General features: G+C 35.4%; 2 protein-coding genes and 1 long non-coding RNA gene across 3 annotated transcripts in view; 2 read left to right on the forward strand and 1 right to left on the reverse strand.

Moving 5' to 3' along the window:
* zgc:153631 overlaps window positions 1-25,214 on the forward strand; it is a 98,944-nt gene that overhangs the window by 10,197 nt on the left and 63,533 nt on the right.
* Window positions 1,137-8,531, forward strand: LOC147842640 (tumor necrosis factor receptor superfamily member 14). The gene is made up of 6 exons (XM_087264622.1): window positions 1,137-1,238; window positions 2,551-2,938; window positions 5,255-5,380; window positions 6,543-6,698; window positions 6,859-6,946; window positions 7,018-8,531. Exons 2-6 carry the CDS (start codon window positions 2,812-2,814, stop codon window positions 7,178-7,180), a joined length of 660 nt encoding a protein of 219 aa, XP_087120748.1. The 5' UTR covers window positions 1,137-1,238; window positions 2,551-2,811; the 3' UTR covers window positions 7,181-8,531.
* On the reverse strand, window positions 9,112-11,764 carry LOC147842641 (uncharacterized). The gene is made up of 4 exons (XR_015497905.1): window positions 11,692-11,764; window positions 11,230-11,307; window positions 10,750-10,810; window positions 9,112-9,594 (listed from the first exon to the last, which is right to left on the reverse strand). It is a non-coding gene; the product is annotated as an uncharacterized LOC147842641 (long non-coding RNA).

Consider the following 25,214-nt stretch of genomic DNA (forward strand, 5'->3'; position numbering starts at 1 on the left):
ATTTTCCACTATAAACACTTAAATAATGACCTACCATCGACTTTTATCTATTAAACCCAGAACATTTTCGTTGTTTATAGTGTTTTGGTGATGATCACTACAAAATGATCATCTAAAATTAATTAAAACTAAACATGACCATTTATGTCATTACAAATTTACCGATGGTTTCTATTGTTTTCTGCATGATTTTAAAGACGATTAACAAATAGGCTGTCCAGAGCAAATCTCGGTATTCATTTTATATCTATTCAAAGTGCAATGTACAAGTTTTTTTTATGCAAAATGTTTCATATTTCATTTACGACTGATTAGCCATAGTTTTCTGTCATTTTATATATTATTCAAAATGTTTTTAAAATTCATTTCTGCAATAACGTCTTAATAATTGATGAACATTTTGAATTTTGAAGACTAGTGGACATAAACTGATCTCTCGATGTTTAGAGAAAAGTTATATTTATGCTACAGCATTTCACTGATTCATATTCACAATTATATTCACAATTATATTCACATATTCACAAGATTTGGATTTGTACACTCAAACACATATCACAAAAACCTCTGCATGACATTTACTTAGATTTGACATTTTTCTACCTAAACACTATTAGTAGCTCAATAGGACTCTACGTAGCAGCACCAAGATCACTGAGTCTGATTTCAAGAAGACAAGAACAGACTAATTTCTTCCTTCAATATAAAGTACTGTAAGGGCAACAGCATGCTAAATGCAAGAAAACAAAACAAAAAACACACACAGCTGTTCACTCAGTTGGCCAAAGTTTTATAACATAAACTTGTTTATTTGCAGAGTAAATTATATATTTTATTTATATAAACAGCTGCTAAATGAAACACTTATGTGAAGTCATAATAATTTGCGTGTGCATAATATATGATAATAGTTCTATTTGTGATCTTTGGAAAACTTGTTTAAAACAGCTACTTCGCCCACAAAATGGTTAATAAATGAAACATTTACAAAATGCTGTTCATGCCCACAAGTTTTTCCTGTTTCTAACAGCCTGTCATGTGACTTTCCTCACATAAAATCATTGGAAGCAATCCGTTAATTCCGCATTCCATAATACACACCGCCGTTATTAACTCGCTATTAAGTCAATGGTAATATAGTCATCCGACGCTGTAAACAAAGCAACAGAAACTGAAAGAACCTGTTCATATAACTGAAGCGATCACAACATGTTGAAAAAATGAAGCGACCGTACTCGGTAAGTCGTTTTAGTGTTATTGTGTTACTAAGAAAAACATGTGCTTCATGTTTAAAGCTTCATCACATAAACAAAGGCTGTCCTCATTCTGTAGATTGGATCGAACATAGTTTTTGTGTTTTCACTCTGTAGGTTATCATTGTTTCTGTTTGACACTTGCGTTTGATATGTGTTTTGTTGTTGTTGTTGTTGTTGTTATTTTTTATATTACCTACCTATAAAAAAGGGAAAGTTAAGTTAAATTTGAGTTCCCTCAAGTTATAAAATGTTTTAGTTTCGCCATAAAATTTTTTACATCGAAATAGCTACTAAATGAATTGAAAATCCTTTAACTTCACGTCAATAAAAATAACTTTTTTTTTTGCTTTTATGTTAGCATTTTTAGTTTTATATTAGACCTAAATATTATATTAGATTTTATTTCACCATTGTCTTGCATTCAAACCATGCAAGAATATCAATGCATTCTGAATTATTACAAATGTATTCATTCCATAAATTGTATGAAAAATAGTAATATATCTTAAAATTATAATCATAATTTATAGTTATACAAATTTTTAAAAACAGGAGCATACAACAAAGGAATGCAGCTTTTTTATAATGGAGTATGGTCAAATCAGGCAGTGCTCAAACTATACAAACAGAAATAACAGAGGTAATCCAAAAGACCAATCCACAAGACAGGCAAAGATGTTTAGTCACCAAACAATCAGAAATAGAGAGACAGTCCAAAATCAAAACAAACAAACATGTAAATCGCTCAGATGTAAAATAAAACACTTTGCAAAGTTAAGGTTGAGTGTGAATGAGCTGCATTTATGAGGATGTAAATTGACTGCAGGTGTCTGTATAATATCACAATCAAGTTCATGAGCATTGGGAGGTTCAGAGGATTGTGGGATGTGTAGGCGGGTGAGAGATACTGTTGATGTGTGGAGGGACTTGTGGAGGTCATGAGCACTTGTAGGTAATGTTCATATTTCAAAACTACCTCACTCCAATTCATAATGTGATTTGTTTATTTTCCAATGACAGTTGAGTTTTGGCTTGGGGTTTGGGGCCATGATTTTAACGGATTAGCCACTAAACTGACAAAACGTAAAACAGTTTTGTTTCCGAGTTCAGGCTGGATATATGTAAAATAGTTATACTTATACATCTTTAAAATATTTATGGACACAGCCCTGTGGTGGACATGTTTTTAATGTTTCAGAGACCACATGAATGTGTTTTTGATGTTGAAACAAAAATGAAACTCAGACAAAAAGATTTATAATGAGCTAACCCCTTTTCTTTTTTGTTTTTACAGAGAATGCATTGTTAAGAAGCTCATGGAAAAAAAAACATAATATAGCCTACAAGATTTGTGTCTTGAAGAATGTGGAACTACCAATTTGTTTGTCAGTTTTCTAATAATGCTTTGTTTTTGGAAGATTGCCACTCATCAGATCATACAAAATCAGCTTGTGAAGAACTTGATTGTTCCAAAGGCTCTGCTGAAATGTTTCCTGCAAGAAATGGTTCTTCATTGCTGAAATTAACTCAACAGACAGACATCTAGATTGTGGCCATGTTCACTTTTACCAGTTCCATTCTTATTTTAATTATTGTTCCTCTGAACTATGATCTTTGTTCTTGTCAATGTGCTCGGGCTGAATATGAGACAGGTAACCAGTGCTGCCCCATGTGTGCTCCAGGTAAGACTGCAAATTGTAGCCTATATAATTCTTGACTTTTTTGTTTTTAGATGTTTTCTTTATCACTGTGGTTCTCAAACTTTTTCAGCCGAAGGCTCCATTGTGTAGGGCGAATAATTTTGGGGCCCCAAAAACGAAAAAAATAAAAATATTGCAAAACAATCTTCAAATGAGCTTTATGCACAGACTTTTAGTTTTCTGTTCCAAGGGGTTCCGGTGAACTTTCTTACCATTACAAAATTGTCTCGTTTAAGATTTGATTTCTTTTAAAAATCAGGGATCTTCACTGCATTTTAAGAATATGAAGTAGGTCTCAGATCGGAGGAAGCCCTGCATTAAATTCCATTTCCCATGTCTTTAAAATATGAAGGTTTATTTTACCCCAGTATTTTCAATGGAATTTCTGCGCTAGCCTGCTGCTACTGACGTTGCTAGTGGTTACAATGGCCTTTCATCTTGTTTTACGCTTGAACAACTAAATGAATGCTGAAGTCTATTTAACTAAATGTTTTGTAATTACATTACAACATCAATACTGTAAAAACAACCTTGTGTAATTGAAAATAGTCACATAAAATTTTCACAGGAAGTTTGTTTGCTTTAAAACTAGCTGTGCATAGAGCCCATTAACAACTTTACTTAAAAATTTTAATTTGTACTATTTATGCTCTGGGTGAATTGTTGTGAGCTAAGCGCCAATCTCTCAAGACTGTGGTCTGCTCTCATTGTATTTCATAAAGCCATATTTTGTGTACGAGTTATTAAGTATACATTGTCAGGTTTTCATGCTATTTCTGTATTTTCAGTACCTTCAGAAATGAATCATTTCCTTATATCAGCTTAGAGTCTAAAGTTATCTAAAATGTATCAATTTTAAAGAGATTAGTCATTCATCAGCCTGTTCATGACTAACAGTTAACAATTCTGTGAACAATTGAGGATGGTTTCAGTGTGTTGAACTTTTTTAAATATATTCCTATTTTTTTGTGCACATGATAGTTTACATAGGTTGAGGGAACTTGAGCCAGGTGTTCAGAGGCCACAAAATTATAATTTGCATATTAAGACTTTATTTAGGATAATTTTAGCAGTTTTGTTGACTTTAAAATGCTGTTTAAAAATAATACAGAACATGATCATTTAAATTTTCAAAAATGTGGGTAAAAAATGAGATTAACACCTTGAAAAAAATTTATTTTTAAACTTAAATTAACCATTAAGTATATCCCACTATTTTCATATTTAATAATTAGATTTTCATATTTAATAACTCATTAGTAGGGTCATTTAGTGTCTGCAGATGTTTTTTGCTATGTCTGCGCAGAATTTTGATAAAAATCTGCAGATTTATGCGGAATGATTTTGGGTGTACTGTAACTAAAAACTTAATATGTGAAATGAAAAATAATACCTTTTTAACTTTTATTTAATGTTTACAATGCAAATCCTATTAGATCTACTTTATTTGGTAAACAAAGCAAGTCTCTCATATAATAGATCCACTAAAAGACAGAAAATATTATTTTACAAACTGTCTTGTAAATAAATCAAATGAACATTTTAATATTAGTCAATATTATTACTCAAATTAATTTAAAAGCTGAATTAATATAAATTTACACACATTTACACAAGTAAATAAACAATCAACGATGGGCTAAGAATGTGGATTTCTGCGCATGCACATTCAGTGTGGGCCTACTCGTAGGCCTATTGACTTGTTCAAAATTTTAAGTTCTGATGCATAAAGCCGTGCGGCGCAACACTTCTCTTCTGACATGTGAAAATATCAACTGCATTTAAATTTAAATTACACAAACATCAAGATTAATATTTGCAGCACTTTTGAGTGCAAATTCTAATAGAAAATGCATTAATCACAATTAAAAAAGCATAACACACGCCACAATATTAATTCAAATTCAATAAACCTGTTCTAATGTTTTAACGCGTTATTGGGGGCACTGCCCCCAGTTGAAGAACCACTGTCTTATAAGTATTGGCCTTTACTATTATACATTTGAAAAAAATACATATCATTTTAATACACTCTTAACAAAAAAGGGTGCCAGAAAGAACCAAAAAGTGGTTTTCACAGTAGTGCCACAGAAGAACCTGGCTCTCCAAAGAACCAGATGAAAACATGTCAGTGAAAAGTTCTTAAAACATATTTTTAGCATTGTTTGAGAAATCTTTAAAATTTAAGTTTATGTTTTAAAAGTTTAGTAAAATTGTCTTATTCTGCCATAAAACATTTCAAATTGCTTATTGAAATGATGTGAAATTATAAAGAGTTTTCCTTTACTGCCTGTTCAGGAAACCGTGTTTATTGGGACTGCACACATGACACCAGCACAACTTGTGTTCCATGTCCTGAATCAACTTTTTCTGATGAACCCAATGAATTAAAGGAATGCTTTCCTTGCACTGTTTGTGATTCAAGTGAGTGTTTTTCCTTTATATTTGCTCATTTGAAAATTGAAGATGAAAATTATTTAAATGCAAGTGATTGAAAAGGAACCATCGATAAAAAGACTTGTATGCTATTATGTTGCTACAGTTCAGAAAATAAAATACTAATGCAATATACCATTGTTCAGCTTTATTAGTAGTTTTCAGTCAAACAGCATTAAGGGAAATACTACTGATTTTGTTTTCCTCAAAAAGAGTCTAAACAACACAAAATCTGAATGAAACGTGTACTGAGAAACAGCAAATACAAGAAATGACACAGAATGTAATCATGCTGATGCTGGTCAAAGTCTGTCTATGTTGCATCATCAGCTGTCACTGCAAACACTGTACACTGACTGCAGTGAAACTAATTAACCATCAGGTGCCTTTGTCAATATACTAACCTTGTTCTTCAGTAAATTATGTCTTGACAAGCTTCAGCCTGTTTATATCCTGCCAGAATAGCCTTTCTTGTCTCTGTTGTATTTCAGTGAAGATTTTAATCAAAATCCTCAATTGATATTTCTAGTTGATATTGGGAACTAAATCAGGGCCAAAATGGAGGAAACAAGACACGTTTTTTTTCTTCCACAAGTATCTTCTCTTTATTTTCTCCTCTTTGTATTGCTGGGAAAGCAGTGCTTGTACAATAATTTAACATTACACATTATGCACCAACAACAATGGCAGCCCATCATTCTAAATATGTGGGCTATAGGTGCATTTTTTAAAATAACTTAAATGTTTAATGGGTTTTCTATTACATATTTCAGTAATAGACATCAGTTAAGTTATATTAGACCATAGTCTCAATACCCAGTGATCATTTTATGATCTGAAGTGTAGCAAGTTTATTAACTGTTCAAGGGAAACTGTCCATAAAAATAATATAGTATATCTAGCAGAGGCCAGCTAGTGAAGTGCTATGCAGATAAACATCACTCCTCTGGCCTGTGTGTGCTCTAGCGACATAAGCTAGGGGCCATGGTCTTTAACCTCCTTGGTAGAGCAAATGACTTCCATGCATAAAATCGGGTTGGGTGGTGTAGGACAAGCAGGGTTACATACATGCAAGTTACTGCAAAATTATCTGTTAAGAGACAACTCGGGGCATTATGGATTCTACTGACATTAACAATTTTATTTTTAGACCGAGGTTTAAGAGTGAACAAGGCCTGCAGTCGGTCATCAGATACTGTTTGTGAGCCACTGGAGAAGTTTTACTGCATTGACAAGATGAAAAGCAGTTGTACTTCAGCTCTGCAACACTCTGAATGTAAAGCTGGACAATATATCAAACAAGCAGGTAAATAAAAAAAAAACAAAAAAATATAAAAAATTATCATCAATATCAACTTAAAGCAGTGTAGAAGGATATCAGTACTACATTAGTTGCAATAAGTCGGAAACAGGGAGTGTATATTGACCTTTTTAAATATTTTGATCCATTTGTTGACTGTGTGCAGGCACGAGCTCCACAGATACTGTATGTGCAGACTGTACTGGAGACACATATTCAGATGGATCTTTCTCCTCCTGTTTGCCACATAAAAAGTGAGTGCTCACTTTTCATTTTTGCATGGCATACGTTTTCCCACCAATCTGATCAAGGATATTATTTACAGATGTGAGGACACCGGACTTACTGAAACAAATCCAGGAACACAATTATCTGACACTCAATGTGGAAATCCCTCAACTTCTCTACCAATTATAATTATTAGTGTTATAGCTATTTTGATATTAATTGTTACGTTTTTGGGTGTTTTGAAATTTAAACCTTTTTGAAAGATGAAACTATACGAAAGCACAAACAAAAACTTTCTACCAAACGAACACAGAGTGCAATAACACATACACTCCCAGTGCTGGGAAACACACAGTCACACACTACAGCCAATTTAGTTCATCCAATTCACCTATGCCGGATGAACTATGGGGGAAACTGGAGCACATGGAGAAAACCCACGCTTGGGGAGTACATGCAAACTATACAGAAAAGTCTTATGGTCCAGCCAGTACTTGAACCAGCGACCTTCTTGCTGTGAGGTGACTGTGCTAAACACTGAGGAACAATGCCGCTATGTTCCACATTATCCTAAGAATATTGGTAACGCTTTCTTTTACAACCCGCAAAGTACCGCGTAAGTACAGTGAAATTACAGTGTACTTTTCTGTACGTACTGTGTAAGTATAATGAACGTATGTGTAGGTATAAGGGAACAAACCGTAATGTTTGGGTAATAAGGGGGTAACAACCAGATGTTCATCACGAAAATAAGTATAGTGAAATAACGGTGTACTTTTCTGTACGTATAGTGTAAGTATAAATAACGTTTACTTAGGTATAAGAGGGCAAACTGTAATGCTTGGGTAATAAGGGGGTAACAACCAGATATTCAGCATGAAAAGTACCGCGTAAGTACAGTGAAATAACGTTGTACTTTACTTTAAATTGCAAAAGAACAAACCAATGTATGCGTAATAGGGGAGTAACAATAAGATATTCATCACGCAAAGAACCGCGTAAGTATATTACGTTTACGATGTACTTTCTTCAAGTATTGTATACATATGAAGAATTATGCAAGGATGGCGACAACCTATTGCTATCTGCAAATGTACTGTACATGCACCTGCGTGAGTACATTAGTACTCTTATTCAGTGCTTGGGTTTTATATGGGGTGTTTAATGAATAAAAGGTTTACAACCTGTGAAATTATGAACCCTTATTGTATACTGTATGTATTTTAAATCTGCAATTCAATATAAAATATACATAAGACCAGCGGGCCACTGGCGGCCCGCCGGCGGCAAAGTCGGCGGTCCTCTGGCGGGCGCTGCCCGCGGTCCACCGTCAATTTGCCCATCGTTATTCCAGCGGCCCACCATCGGCTCCCGCCGCTTTTCCGACGGTGGTCCGCCATCGGACCGCTGGTTTTAAATAAGTGTCTGCTGGCGGCCCGCGGTCGGTCCACATGTCATTTTTAAATATTATATTAGCCTTTACAATTGTATTCAATATAAATATGTCCAATAATGAAATCAAGTACAAAATACTTAATCATTATAACATTTATTTATAATACTGCATAACGAACATACATTAAACACTTAATGAAATGTTTCAAAAACACATACGTTAACAAATATAACAAAATAAATATAAAATACATATAAAATACATACAAATATAATATAACAACATACATACAACAGTTACATTTTACAGTAGTTTTATAAGTAATGTTAATGGTTTAAATATGAACTAATATGAACAATACCTGTACAGCATAATTTATGTACAGCATTTACTAATGCATTAATAAAATCAGTCATGCTTGTTAACATTAGTTAATACATTGCAAGTTAGCATGAATAAACAATTAACAACTTTTTACCATTTACCAACATTAGCAAAGATGAATAAATACTGTAATAAATGTATTGTTTATTATGTTAGTAAATACATTAACTAATACATACAACCTTATTGTAAAGTGGTAGCCATTCAACAATGAGTTTTCTATAATAAAGACAAACTTTGAGACTTCTCATTATAAAAAAAAACTATTAAAAAAATTTGATTTATTTATATTTTAACATTATTATAATTATTTATTATAATATTATATTAAATTATAACATTCTTATGACATTTAACGTTATTATAAATAACATAAGAATAAATTACATTGCGAATAAATATTAACATATTACAATAAATCTAAACGTGCATTATTATTACAAAATCAAACTGTAAAACATCTGGAGGTTATTAATAACTACACTGGGACAGCACAGTGGCTCAGACTGTCACCTCACAGCAAAAAGGTTGCTGGTATGAGTCCCGGCTGGGTCCGCTGGCATTTCTGTGTGGAGTTTGCATGTTCTCCCTGTTTTGGTGTGGGTTTCCACCACAGTCCAAACACTTGTGCTATAGGTGAATTTGAACATAGTGTAGAAGTGTCTGTGAATACGAGAGTGTATGGGTGTTTCACAGTGCTGGGTTGCAGCTGGAAGGCTGTGTAAAACATATGCCAAAGTAATATCCAGTTCCTTACGCTGTGGCGACCCCTGATATTAAGCTGAAGGAAAATGCAGGTTCTTTTGTCTGCCCCCTCATGATTAGCAGATCCTAATAAAAATGTCTTTGAGGCTCCCTTCCACTGTCTCTCTTGTAGCAGGCTTCTTTCTTATCCTGAAATAACAGAATCATCAGTCATCATTTTTGTCCATCATCAGTAACTAGGTCATTATGGACATTAATGTTTGTATTTTTTATTGTCTTTTTATTGAACATCAAGACTGCATTGATTTGATCGATAACATTAATTTACAGTTTAAAAGTAACACTGAAATATTTTTACCATTTAAAATAATGATTTTTAATTTCAATACATTGTAAATGGTCCTTTTGAGTATTAATAGACTGTCTGCTTAATATCTGTTGATTCTGCTCCTTCAACAGACATTAACTGACCCTAACCCTAACCCTTAATTTACCAAGTACATGTCAACTTACACCAACCCTAACCGCAACCCAAATAGTCTACTTATAATCTAATGAGAATTAGATGGCATGTAGATGCAATGCAGCTTAAATTCAACAAACAGACCATCAAAATAAAATGTGACCATATATTTTATTAATGTGAGGTCAAAGCTGATTTGTTAGCATCAGGCCCGGATTGGCTAATCGGGAGGACCGGGAGAATTCCCGGTGGGCCGGTCCGTTTTTTGGCCGCGAGGGCCGGTGTCCCTAGCTCCAGAATCTGTTGCTCTAAGCAGTCACACTTTTTAAATTAATTTATTTATTTACTTGACCACAGCCTTCTTATTCATTAATTTAATACAGCTCTCTGCTCTTTTCATATATAACCAGTCTGCAGGTTCATAATGTTATAAGTCACACCTCATTCTACAACCGTTGTGGCCCAGTGGTTAGCACGTTAGATTACAACGTCGCCGACCCGGGTTTGATCCTCGCCTGAGTAAATTATTATTTTCTTTTTTACTGTTGAGACATATAATACTGTTTGGGTTGTCGAACATTTGAAGTTCTAAAGCAGCTGTTTTCTCAAAAAAAGACGTGATAGTGTAATTAGAAACTGAATTGGAAATGACCTTATTTTATAGTCAGTCGTGAACTGAGGTGGGCCGGTCTAAGGCTTGAAACTCCAGGGCTGAAAAAGAGTCCCACTCCGGCCCTGGTTAGCATCATTACTTTAGTGTCAGATGATCCTTCAGAAATCATTCTAATAGGCTAATTTGTTTGATGCAGTTGATATTAATATTAACATTAATAAAAGTAATCATTGGGAACACTTTTAAGTGACACTATAATATTACTTACCTTGAATGAAGTCTGGCAAGGAAAAACAAAGTGGTAGAGTGAGTGGAGGACGATCCAAAATCTAGAGAGAAGTAATAAAAATATATAGATTACTAACACATTTTAAGAAATGGATACTTGTATTAAACAAGGGTGCATAAAACAGATCAGAAGAGAGTTAAGATTTCTGATTCAAATACTTTTCAATTTAAACTTTCTATTCAACAATGAATCCTGAAATAACAAAACATGATAAAAATAAGAAATCTTGCTTAATCAGCAGCAAATTATGAATACAATATTACATTTTGGACTGGAGCACTGACGCTGTAAATTCAGCTTTGAGAAAAGCAATGTAAAAAATTGTTTAAAACCACTCACTTATGTTTGGATGTCAAAACTAAAATAACTGCAATCAAGACATGTATCAGATGCATGATAATGTAGGGATTTCTTATAAAAATGCACATGAATCTATTTAACAGTTAATTATAGTCTTACCTGTGTTTCCTCCAGCTCTGTGATTAGCTCCCTTCATCTTGGCTCTTTTCTTCTGTTGTAGGGGTAATTTTGTCAATCCTGAAACCACAGAGCACTTTTTAAAATTAATATTAGTTTACATTACTGTGAAATATCAAAGTAACACATATGTACTAACTTTAACATTTTAATTCGCTCTTGTCGACAGTACAGTGCTTATTTTAGGCTTAATAAAGTAGACTACCTCCAATAAAACATTGTCAAACCTCTCATCTACACATAAAATGTAATTAAAAGCCAACACTTTTATAAACAATAGCTAGCCTAATGCTAACGTTACCTCTGCAAAAATCTAACGGACTTTTTCCAAAGACACAACAGTCTCTATAAAAAACATGTTCAACAGAAATGTCAATTACCAGTAAGAAAAGTGTCAGAAACAGTTATATGTAACATTTGCGTGATTTTAGCGACTAAACTTACCTGAAATTAGTGAAAACTGCCGCATGAGAGAAGTGCTGTTGACGGTCAGGTGTCGTGTCGTTGCTCCGTTTCCATGACAACGCTCTCTGCTGCAGTGCTTGAATGGGGCTCGGTAATGGACACTTTAAAGTCACGCAGCATTTACATAAACATTTAAACAATTCATAAACATATTAAATAATGACATTTAATATTAAATCTTGATTTTTAAACTTAATTTTGTTTTGTTTTAATAATAACCTGTTATATTTAAAACCTCTTGTAGTTTTATTTACTAAACTTTGCTTTTATTAATAACTATATTTTTATTTAGTGCCTCATTTGTCTAAAATGTAAAAAGTGTTAAACAAAAGTACTTATATCAGGTACAGAACAGCCAACAACATTAAAAACATCACCGGGTGGGCCATCGGTTAGCCACTGGTGTCCAGACGGCGGTCCACCCACGGTAATCCGCTGGTGGCATGCCACCCAAAAAAACGCCGGTGGGCCGACATAACTTTTAGAATGTGCGGCTTGCCATTTTTGAGTTAACTTTCATTTTTGGGTGACTTATCTCTTTAAGACTGGATAGGAGAAAAATATTATTAGAGAATTTAATTTTGTTCGATTACTATATGGGCGAGGCAGTGGTGCAGTAGGTAGTGCTGTCACCTCACAGCAAGAAGGTAGCTGATTCGCTGGTTCGAACCTCGGCTCAGTTGGCGTTTCTGTGTGGAGTTTGCATGTTCTCCCTGCCTTCGCGTGGGTTTCCTCCGGGTGCTCCGGTTTCCCCCACAGTCCAAAGACATGTTGTACAGGTGAATTGGGAAGGCTAAATTGTCCATAGTGTATGAGTGTGTTTGTGTGAATGCGTGTGTGGATGATTCCCAGAGATGGGTTGTGGCTGGAAGGGCATCCGCTGCATAAAAACTTGCTGGATTAGTTGGCGGTTCATTCCGCTGTGGCCCCGGATTAATAAAGGGACTAAAGCGACAAGAAAGTGAATGAATGAATGAATGATTACCATATGAGTAAAACTCCGATAAGACTCGTTTCTGGAAACTTGTGTGACATTTCACAGTGTCAGTAACAGCACCCACTACTTTAAAATAATCCTCCTTCCATGGAGCCAGCACATTTTCCCAAACAGCCTCTCATATTTTCCTATTTGCATTCGGAATGTTCTCGGTTTCTATCATAATCCACATTTTTTAAGAGGAGCCAAAAGTCTGCAGAAATGTTTGGTTACCATTTTGTTTGCTTTCCTATTTGTTTCAACTTCCTGTCTCGCATCCTTCAGACCACAGCATTGGAGGCTTTTAAACTTGATGTTTCTGCTAGTAAACCCTGAAGTATCTCCACGTGCACAAGCTGATAGATAGATAGATAGATAGATAGATAGATAGATAGATAGATAGATAGATAGATAGATAGATAGATAGACAGACAGACAGACAGACAGACAGACAGACAGACAGATAGACAGACAGACAGATAGACAGACAGATAGATAGACCGATAGATAGACAGACAAAACATCACTTAACTTCTGGTTTATCACACCTTTTATCACCTTGTTCAATTTCTCTAGCCACACCCAGGCCTGATTACTGCCACACCTGTTTAAAATCTAAAAATAACATAAATAAGGACCTGCCGGATAAAGTTAAGTAGACCAAAAGATTCTCAAAAGCTAGACACCACGCAGACATCCAAAGAAATGTAAAAACAATAAGAAAGAAAATAATTGAGATCTACCACTCTGGACAAGGTTATAAAGCCATTTCTAAAGCTTTGGGACTGCAACAAACCACAATGAGAGCCATTGTCTACAAATGGCAAAATCATGGAACAGTGGAGAACCTTCCCAGGAGTGTCTGGCTGACCAAAATGAACCCAAGAGCACAGTGACAACTCATTCGAGATGTCACAAAACCCCCACAACAACATCCAAAGAACCACTGGTCTCACTTTCCTCAGTTAAAGTAAGTGTTCATGACTTCACCATAAGTAAGAGACCAAGCAAAAATGGTTTGCATGGCAGACTGAGCAAAAAGAACATACAGCAAAAAACTGATCTTAGTTTTGCCAGAAAACATATTGATGATCCCCAAGACTTTTGGGAAATTACTCTGTGGACTGACGTGTATTTCCAACTATGCGTGTGACTTGTGTGTTTCCTACTTTGTTAGATTAGATTAAATTGAACTTCATTGTCATTACACATGTACAAGTACATGGCAACGGAATGCAGTTTAGGTCCAACCAGGAGTGCAAGTGCAGGATACAGGTATAAGTTATGAAGTGCAATTATAGCAAAATTATAAGAAGTGTTTACAGATGAATGTGTATTATCAACATTGTATACAGGTTGTATTAGCTATAAACAGAGATTAACACTAGATGAATATATGCACAGTTTGCTATTAATCATCAGAAGTATGCAGGTATATATATATGACCATAATTACAAATGTATGTGTACAGTGGGTATGTACAATGCAAAAATTAATTCGTGCAATTTAGTGTGATTTAATGTGCAAATATTAAATAGTGCAGTGATTATGAGGTGTGTAAATTATGAGGAGAGTGTTGGGGTGTATGAGGGGGGCAAAATATTCAGTGGAGGGCAGAGTTTAAAAGGAGGACAGCTCTGGGGGAACCTGAAGCGCCTGCCGGAAGGCAAGATGGAAAACAGTCTGTGAGCAGGGTAAGAGGAGTCCTTAAGAATACTGCGTGCTCGGCGCAGACAATGTTTCTTTTGGATGTCCTCAATGGCCTAAAGTGGAGCCCCTGTGACGCATTAGGCAGTTTTCACCACCTGCTGCAGTGCCTTGCACTCAGCAACAGGGCAGCTTCCAAACCAGACTGGGATGCTGTTGGTTAAGATGCTCTCTATTGTGTGGCGATAGAAGTTCACCAAGATGGCGGAGGACAGCTGGTTCTTCTTAAGTTGCCTTAAAAAAGAGGCACTGGTGAGCCGCCTTGACCTTGTCCTTTAAGATGTGGGTCCCCAGGAACTTGAAGGATGAGCCAGTCTCAACAGCCACCCTTTTGATGTGTATGGGTTTGTGTAAGCCTGCTCGTTCCTTCCTGAAGTCAGCAATGAGCTCCTTGGTCTTCGTGGTTGTAGCTGACACTAATCGGTCAGCTTGTATTATGTTTTTTGTTTTGTATTTCATTATTTAAATGCGTATTGGTTTTTTATGTTATAAATTTCCTTGATTGCGACTGGGTTGAGTCGGAGGTCACATGATGTTTTGTGATTGATTTAACCCAGGGGTGTCCAAACTCGATCCTGGAGGGCCAGTGTCCTGAAGGTTTTAGCTCCAACTTGCCTCAACAGACCTGCAAAAATGCCTCTAGAAAGACTAGTGAGCGCTTGATTAGCTAGCTCAGGCATGTCTGATTGGGGTTGTAACTAAACTTTGCAAGACAACGGCCCTCCAGGACCGAGTGTGGACACCCTTGATTTTACCTCTGAGAGTTTGTATGGACAGCAAAGTAAGGTATCAACGCAGGCACCTGTTAAATGCTCCTGCTCATACTACAGCTGGTTATCAGGCCAACCCGGTAAACTACACATTGTTGTACATTATTTGTTTAATTTGATTTTATTTTTGATTGTGTTTGTGTAAAACATTCGGTTTGTTTGTTTGTTGGTTTATTTATTTTTTCGCGGTGTTCAATAAATGAAACGCATGGACATCAGTATTTGGAAGTGTGGACTGTTTAAATAACCAGCGGGTAGCTACAGTGGTGTTGAGCAAATTATTGTCTGTGCAGATGCTGTATCTCCTCCCTGTAGGCAGTCTCAACATTGTTTCTCATTAGACAGATCACTGCAGTGTCATCTGCAAATTTGATGATGTGTTGGATCCATTTATGTTGGATCCACGCCTGCAGTTGTGGATAAAAAGGGAGAAAGGAAGGGGTTTAGCACACAGCCCTGTGGTACACCAGTGTTGAGTGTGACAGTGGTGGAGTAGATGTGGCCTGATCTAACAATCTGAGGTCTGTTAGTCAGAAAGTACATAACCCATGTGTGGTGTAAAAGTAAGTTAAGGAAGAGTTGCTGTGATAAATAGAATGATAAATTCAGCTGGGTACCAAAACATTTTGAAACTTGTGTTAGCAGCAGGACAGTGATTTAAAGCACACCAGAATGTCTACTTGTAAATTATCAAGAAAAGAAAAAATCCCAAGACTTTGGAGTGGCCTAGTCAAAGTTCTGACTTGAATCTAATTGAGATATTGTGACATGACATTAAAAAAAGTGGTTCATGCTTAAAAAAAATGCTGTATTCTTGACTTATAAGCACCTATATAATGTGTTTAATAATTATACTTTCATACTTCGTTAATGATTTATTTTTCATTACTAAATTAAGTATCACATTATTTACAAACCATTTGTATTTAAGAGTTGAGGGTTTTTAGGATCATTTAGAATGAGTTAGTAAATTATTAATAAACTATTGAAAGCTACATTTATAAATCTTAATATTCAGGCATACACTAACAGTTAACTAGTATGATAATAAATGCTTTATTAACTCAACTTCATGCAGTTTTGTGACCTAATCTAAAGTTAGGACTATTCATGCTTTATAAATCCCTTATAAATGACAAATAAAGGCTCAAAATCAAGTGAACAATAATCTTCTAAAAAGTAAAATTAATGTAAAGTTTAAAAATTCCTGAATAACAGAAGTGTCAAAATACAACATAAAACTGGATAAAACAATAACAACAATATAATAATTCAACAATATAATAAGATGTACTGCTTAAACTATAAATAATTTTTTTTTAGATAAGCTTGCAAAGAATAATTTGTCATTTGAAGTACAGTTTCATTTGTGTCTCTTGAATTGAATAGGAATGTATAATGTCATTCTTCCTGTTTACAAGTTAACTGAGCCTTTATTATAAATAGTCCTCACTTTAGATTAGGTCACAAAACTAGATGAAGTTGAGTTAATAAAGCATTTATTAATATACATAGTGTAAGGTCCACCCAGTTGGCCCAATGCCGGTGTCCACTGGTGGATGAAGGTTCACTGCATGTTCGGTCTTTCCAGTGCACAATGTTGATTTATATTAAACTTAACTCATATCTGACTCCAATTTTAATATGAGATGGTTTAGAATATTAATATATTTATCCTCGTTTTATCTGACTCCAATTATAAAACATTAAGAAGATTATATCAATATGCAATTTAGATAAATGTTTGAACCTTTTGTCTTCACTAGTAACTATTACATCCGTTCATTCGGGTGCTCATGTTGCTCAGAGAAATCGCCTCGGCCGAAGGCGTCCCTCACGGTCACACTCTGGTCAGTCTTGAATATTAAACAGAGGTAAATTGACTAATACTTTAGATGGCCGCTAACCAGCGCGCTCGTTCTAAAATACTTTAGTTAGTCCCGCTTAGATGTACACCTTTGAGTTAAGACAATCATCATTTCTAATTAGAGGTTAGGGCATTAATATAAATGTACCCGACTACTGGACTCTATAGTAACTTTGGTTTTCACCAAGCCCATGGTTTCCCATATGAACTTAATTTAGAATAATATTACCTTCAAACAAAGGTCGGGTACCCAATCTAGGTTAGTCGTGCAACACCTTGTTGACCTAGACGGAAGTTATCGCCCTTTCCACCTAAGTACACATGAATCAATATCAAGAGTCAGCCGGATCCCTAAAACACAATTAGTGTGCCCAATGCTCCATCTCAACTGGATTTTAGTCCGTCTACTGACCTGACGCAAGACGTGCGGAAACAAGGATACAGCGTAATCTACTTGAATTAATAATTACAGAGTGAGCAAAATATGGTCAAACATTACAATTTATTAGTCAGGTAAATGTATTATGCCAATTCAATCAGTCAATTCATAAACGATCAATACAAAACATCAAATTATCAAAGATAAATCCAAGATGAAAAAGATGCATTCCTGACTTTGGAATATACATAACATGGGGCAGACCCCATGTTATGGGCTGATCTGGTTAGGCAGAATCGCCCTGAGTCCTTCTTAGGCCTTACCTTAAATAATCCAAGAATTCCCTCAAGGAAGGGGGTGTGAATAACAAAGAAGGCATTCACACTTAGTGTTACACCTCTCACAGTGGTTCAAAAGATGCCTGAAGTTATATATTTATTGTTCTGATTATGTCTATTTCTGAGAGAATGAGACCATTGTACCAATCGCACTGAGACATTTCAAATGATATCAAACATGATAGTTAAAGTCAGTTTGGTTAATTTAAAACATTCAAACATTGAAATGACCATATGCGTGAATTGGGGGGATGAAGCTGAGTCTCAGATGCAAATGCAGCAGGAACTGGTTTTTCCCGCATACCCCTTGCTGAGTTGTGAAGTTACCAGTCTCTGTTTTCAGCTCATGTTTTGAATTGTCAAAGATATCAGAATATTTGCAATATTTCAATTCTTACAGATAACCCCCATTTGATCCCGTGGGTCAGATATAAATGTGCCCATGGGGTCACTATGTATCCTTGTTGAGGTCGTTCAGGGGCAATTCAAGACAGTCTCTGCAGCATTATCAGTTGTAAGTCGTGTTCAGCAGGTAGCTAAACAGGTCCAGGCTCGTTTTCACCTCTTTTGATGAGCCTGACCCGAATGCACTGCTCATTCAGTCCATACAGGCCTTCATAGCTTCCACTGTGTCCTTCCCTGACAAAAGTGTCCACGTCGTGTGGGCTTCTCATAGTCTGCTTCTTCTGATGAATCTGGTCACCTCCAGATATGCAGACATCGGCATGTGGGGGTCTACAGTGTGTATACACTGCCTTCTCCCGGACACCTAAATAGCAACTTGATGGCTCAGCGATTGAACAATTATGAACTTGTGTCATTCTGCATTGGAGAAAGTCATGAGGTTAAGCATAAAATATATGATCAAAACATAAAAGTCAGCAAGTGCGAGTTGTACAACTGGTCTCAGGTCTCTTTCAATCTGTTTAAATGGTCCAATCAAAAACAGATAAGTCTTTGTCACCACTGAGATAGGGTATAATGATAGGGAGAATATTAAATATTCTTGGTTTGGATTACTCAAGGTAAAGCCATCAAAAGGTCAGTGCAACTTATTAAAACAGTATAACAGGCAGTATGCATCATAAAACATATCATCATGACAATACATTCAAATAAATGACATTCATTTTCAAAATGAAAAAACGTGAAGATATTTGTCATACATGATAGTAATCACATTATTTAACCATAATTATGAAGGTATATCTATAATAATGTGTGTGTGTGTGTGTGTGTGTGTGTGTGTGTGTGTGTGTGTGTGTGTGTGTGTGTGTGTGTGTGTGTGTGTGTTTATGTGTTCACTTTAGCACTTATACCTGTTATTGGTGATAGATTGGAAAACCAGGGGCCCTCTGGTTTGTCAACCATCCCCACAACAGTCAGTGTATCTATGGCAAGTTCGCCTCTATTGAAGTTTTATACCATCAATTTGTTGTCAAAGCCATGCAAATGTGTAATTTCTTTTCAGCTGACAGAGGGTGTCAGAGGGTGTTTGTTGTCTCGTCTGTCATCAGATTAATTATTCTGTTCTATGTGTGTGAGGCTAATGTGTTTTGTTTGTAATAAACATGGACAAAAGATCTTAACTAAAGAGATTTGACTCCTGGGTCTTTGAAGACTAAGGTGTTATCTATGTGCCTGGGTTTACCTGTGGCTATGTGTCAGTGTAATGCTCCGAACAATGGTAATCAACTTTTATAATTGTGTTGCAAAATTTTAGTCCTGTTTAACAGGGAGCCAGCATAAGAATGTGAACATGAGGTGTGTTCCGGCTCAAATTGATTCCATATAATATCTTTTACGGAGCATGTTAAGGTGCAATGTTCAAAGCTGGATCCTGTAAAAAATGCATTTTCATGGTTAATTTAATTATCACACTCTATACTCCTGTTTGTAGTTCAAACTGCAGCTATACAGGGGATAGCAGAGTTTTCTACTTTTGGAGATCAAAGAAACAAATATCATGAATTTCAACATAGTTAATTCCATTTTCATCCAGGACATGTGGTTTAACATGTGTATAGTATAAAGCAAATTTAACAATAGAGTCTGTTGCTATTGGTCTTTGCAGTAACCATGGTTTTAGTCCCATTGCTATTAAGCAATTCGGGAAGATTTTAACTATGAGATTTTTTTTGTGTGTCTGTTTAATTTAACATGTAATAATTTACATCTTAGTTGAAGATGTTTTGTGAAATTACATAGCCTCCTAGAATGCTGAATCCATTGATAAGATCAGCTGTGGATAATTGTTATTCTGATGACTGATCAAAGACTTTTTCAGAAGACTCACTGCAGGAGGTGAGGGATTTGCCTCACAGGGGTTCTTGCTTTGAGATGCAAGATGGGAGACTTTTGGCCTCTCAGGTTATGGCCTAACCTTTTGTCGCCCTCATTTGTATTTGTTTGATGTGGACCGGATCTTGAGTGTTCTTTGTTATTCGTCCGCCTAAGGTGAGAACAAAAGCAGAGAAGAACCATAGTTATTTTATAATTTTCATCTTTTTCAAATTCAATCATGTGGAATTAATGTTAATGCATCATTTTGCAATATTAATTCTGGAAGCCACATGATGTTGCTGGTCAGATCTGTGAGTGTGTAACACCTGTTTACACAGTCTGCTGTATTCTGAGCATTATCTCCCAGTTCCACTGGGGACATTTTTCTGAATCAATCAATGATTTTTCATTAATTTCAGTTCACAATCTAATGGGCCGATACCCATAGTTCATCTTTTGCTCTCATTAACAGTCAGTTCTGTTGGCAGAAATCATTTCACCCTTTTGGTGTTCTCTGCTTAACGGTTGTCATTTTATGGTGTGACTCACAGATTCTTAGATCTTTTGACCCATAAAAATTTTGGTAACTCTGAATGTTATCATATCCATCCCCCTCTCATTATGTTTTTTCTGGTGAGCTTAACTCTCTGATCAAATTTTAATTGTAGGTGGTGTTTTTCAGCGAGGATTTTATTGGTTTACAATCAGTTATGCTATAGTAGTTCTGTCAGTGTTTTCATTAAGCATAAAGAAAGCGAACCTCCTCAAAATGAATGTTTCATCTTTGATCTTTAGTGCCATGATTGGCGATTATAATATAATGTACATTATTGTTTATTCCTAATGTAATTATATTATATTAAAAATAGTATGTATTAAATATAATTATATCTGGTCTCTGGAGAGTGTTTTAGAACACAGTGCATTGTTTTATGCAATTACAGCAAACACATTCTGAGCATCTTATTATCACTGAGGTGAGACTTCTTTGCTCTCTGTCAGGCCATTTGAATATGAAAAGGTTTGAGCAATCAGGAGGTCTAAGGGCTTATTTAAAGCTAAAATCTTTTATATTTAGTCTGTTTCGAGATTAAATTAAAGTATAGTGGATATTTTAATTGATCAGCATCATATTTGAATTTATCCCCATTAAATTTAAATGGCAAATTTCTGATTTGTAAAAGCAGAGTTTTCATTAGAGCTTATTTGTCTTTTTTGCAATCAAATCATTCTGTTCTGCTCACCTTTATTTTTCACATGCAAATGCCTTTAAACAGACTGTTGTTATTAATCCAATTTAAAAGTTTACAATTGTTTTTAAATCTTAAACCATTTCTTCCTGTTTTCCTTTTTTCCATTTTTCTCTTTTTTATAAAACAGTAGATTTAAAAACAATGGATATTTTTGATTCAAACTTTTAGGATCTAATTTGTGACTCTCCACTGAGTTCCAGAATATAATTTGGATGATGTTATTCCAATTTAAGCTTCAACTCTTGCTGCCTAGCAGACAAAGAGATATTTCAGAGCAAGGGATGGCGTTTTTCTATACTGCTGTTATCATGTCCCTGATAATCAAAGTGGTTTTGTCTAATTCTCAACCCCACCGGATAACGCATTCCAATCTAACATTTTTGAGCATTTCCGACTCATTCTATCAATGTGTTTATATAGGGTGCGTCCAGCTTTCCCTCAACATTTCTAATAGGCAAAGAAGAATTGACTTACCACAGCAGCTGAAGATAGAATAGAAGATCCAAACCTCTTGGTTGATATAAATCCATTTTGTGCTGGAAAGACGTAACTCGCCTGAGTTGGGAGATCACGGAGATGGGTCACCATTTTGTAAGGTCCACCCAGTTGGCCCAATGCCGGTGTCCACTGGTGGATGAAGGTTCACTGCATGTTCGGTCTTTCCAGTGCACAATGTTGATTTATATTAAACTTAACTCATATCTGACTCCAATTTTAATATGAGATGGTTTAGAATATTAATATATTTATCCTCGTTTTATCTGACTCCAATTATAAAACATTAAGAAGATTATATCAATATGCAATTTAGATAAATGTTTGAACCTTTTGTCTTCACTAGTAACTATTACATCCGTTCATTCGGGTGCTCATGTCGCTCAGAGAAATCGCCTCGGCCGAAGGCGTCCCTCACGGTCACACTCTGGTCAGTCTTGAATATTAAACAGAGGTAAATTGACTAATACTTTAGATGGCCGCTAACCAGCGCGCTCGTTCTAAAATACTTTAGTTAGTCCCGCTTAGATGTACACCTTTGAGTTAAGACAATCATCATTTCTAATTAGAGGTTAGGGCATTAATATAAATGTACCCGACTACTGGACTCTATAGTAACTTTGGTTTTCACCAAGCCCATGGTTTCCCATATGAACTTAATTTAGAATAATATTACCTTCAAACAAAGGTCGGGTACCCAATCTAGGTTAGTCGTGCAACACCTTGTTGACCTAGACGGAAGTTATCGCCCTTTCCACCTAAGTACACATGAATCAATATCAAGAGTCAGCCGGATCCCTAAAACACAATTAGTGTGCCCAATGCTCCATCTCAACTGGATTTTAGTCCGTCTACTGACCTGACGCAAGACGTGCGGAAACAAGGATACAGCGTAATCTACTTGAATTAATAATTACAGAGTGAGCAAAATATGGTCAAACATTACAATTTATTAGTCAGGTAAATGTATTATGCCAATTCAATCAGTCAATTCATAAACGATCAATACAAAACATCAAATTATCAAAGATAAATCCAAGATGAAAAAGATGCATTCCTGACTTTGGAATATACATAACATGGGGCAGACCCCATGTTATGGGCTGATCTGGTTAGGCAGAATCGCCCTGAGTCCTTCTTAGGCCTTACCTTAAATAATCCAAGAATTCCCTCAAGGAAGGGGGTGTGAATAACAAAGAAGGCATTCACACTTAGTGTTACACCTCTCACAGTGGTTCAAAAGATGCCTGAAGTTATATATTTATTGTTCTGATTATGTCTATTTCTGAGAGAATGAGACCATTGTACCAATCGCACTGAGACATTTCAAATGATATCAAACATGATAGTTAAAGTCAGTTTGGTTAATTTAAAACATTCAAACATTGAAATGACCATATGCGTGAATTGGGGGGATGAAGCTGAGTCTCAGATGCAAATGCAGCAGGAACTGGTTTTTCCCGCATACCCCTTGCTGAGTTGTGAAGTTACCAGTCTCTGTTTTCAGCTCATGTTTTGAATTGTCAAAGATATCAGAATATTTGCAATATTTCAATTCTTACAATAGTAACCATTAATATATGCCTGAATAATAAGACATATAAACGTTGATTTCAATAGTTTATTAATCATTTACTAACTCATTCTGAAAGATCCTAAAAACCCCCAACTACTCTTAAATACAGCTGTAGTTTGTAAATAATGTGATACTTAATTTAGTAATGAAAAATAAATCATTAAGTATGAAAATACAATTATTAAGCACATTATAAATATGTTTGTAAGTCAATAATACGGCATTTGTAGCTGCAGTTATAAACTGCTTTCTAACGCGTATTAATGCAGAGTTAATGCCTAACACATAATGAATTTACTATTTGCTAATGCTTAATAAATTATTTATAGTGTGTAGTTATTTTAAAGTGTTACCAAAACCACTAATTTGGTCAAATTACAACAGTTCTGCACAGATGACTGGGCCAAAATTCATTCACAGCTCTGTAACAGAATAATTTCAAGCTATCGAAAACACTTTAATGCAGTTTTTGCTGCTAAGGTAGGCCCACCTAATATTTAGGTTTAAGGGTTATCTTTGTCTGATATTTACATTTAATTAATGAACTGAAACATTAAAGTCTGACAAACAGTAGGTAGGTTGGTAGGTAGGTAGGTAGGTAGGTAGATAGATAGATAGATAGATAGATAGATAGATAGATAGATAGATAGATAGATAGATAGATAGATAGATAGATAGATAGATAGATAGATAGATAGATAGATAGATAGATAGATAGATAGATAGATAGATAGATAGATTTAAACAAGTAACAAGCAGTTTAAACAATGGCCTGGGGCGCTGACATGGCCTCATCAAAATAATCTCAGCAGACAGCGGAGCCATTACATTATTAGATGCAGATGGATGTCAACACACCACACATCACAAAAAATAGTGGTGACAAGTTAAAATGAGCCATGAGGAATTACCATTTAATCAAAAACTGAGACTGACAATAAAAAACGATTCAAGAAAACACAAATAATACTCTGCATTCTGGATCTCTGACTCTCTGGGAGGCCTTTATAACATTCCTATTCAGTATTTATGACCTATACAAAACATTTGTGAGCACTTTACTTTCACACAGTCCATCTGGTTACACACACAAGGACAAAGAGGTGCTACGTGAGGTCCCTCACATAGCTGAGCTGATGTGCTAATTATTTGAGAACATTGCTCTTCTGTTCGAGACCAGAGGTGCATGGAGATGCCAAGTGCCTGCATTCTCATGTCTGAGTAAGCAGCAGTGAAGAAACCTCCTGTGAATAGACCAGCCTTTATCCGTCACTGAACACTGACTGCCTACCAGACAGCATTTAAGGCAACATAAGCATGTTCCAGAATAGGCTGCAAAATGGTGCCTCATAAGCATATTTATGGAGACAATCCCAGAATGCACTTTGCAAGCTCAGCAAAAACATTATACATTAAAAACCTGATCATTAGAAGGATTATTTGTTAAAGATGGCACAGTCAAGGGGAAAGCTATATGTATATACTGTACAAATGCTGGTTCACATTGTGCTGTCTTTTGTTTATATAAAAATTTATTAAATGTTCACCCAAAAATGACAATTGTGTCATCAATCACTCTTATTATTCTTATATTTAAAACTGCTTTTGCTTTCTTTCTTCTGTTGGATACCAAAAACAATATTTTTAAATACTATTTTCATTAAAATATCTAAAAATAAAAGAAACTCTTAAAGGGTTGGAACTACTTAAGATTTTTGGGATTAATTACTGCATGCCTGTAAACATTAGGACTATTATGCAGTCTGAGTACTGCATTTTGGCAACTTCCTGCACATTTCAGTCATCTAAAATCCCATAGCACATAGTGTCACCACCACTGACTTTAACTACACTGTA

This window comes from Danio rerio, chromosome 8 (genome assembly GCF_052040795.2).
Source record: "Danio rerio strain M-AB ecotype USA chromosome 8, GRCz13ab, whole genome shotgun sequence".
NCBI lineage: Eukaryota > Metazoa > Chordata > Actinopteri > Cypriniformes > Danionidae > Danio > Danio rerio.

What these genes read in the sequence shown, in the direction of transcription:
- LOC147842640 (XM_087264622.1), top strand. Translation starts at nt 2,812, where the DNA reads ATGTTCACTTTTACCAGTTCCATTCTTATTTTAATTATTGTTCCTCTG. An exon ending in CTGCCCCATGTGTGCTCCAG is followed by an intron (nt 2,939 to 5,254) that starts GTAAGACTGCAA and finishes CTGCCTGTTCAG; the next exon opens with GAAACCGTGTTTATTGGGAC. An exon ending in TTGCACTGTTTGTGATTCAA is followed by an intron (nt 5,381 to 6,542) that starts GTGAGTGTTTTT and finishes TTTTATTTTTAG; the next exon opens with ACCGAGGTTTAAGAGTGAAC.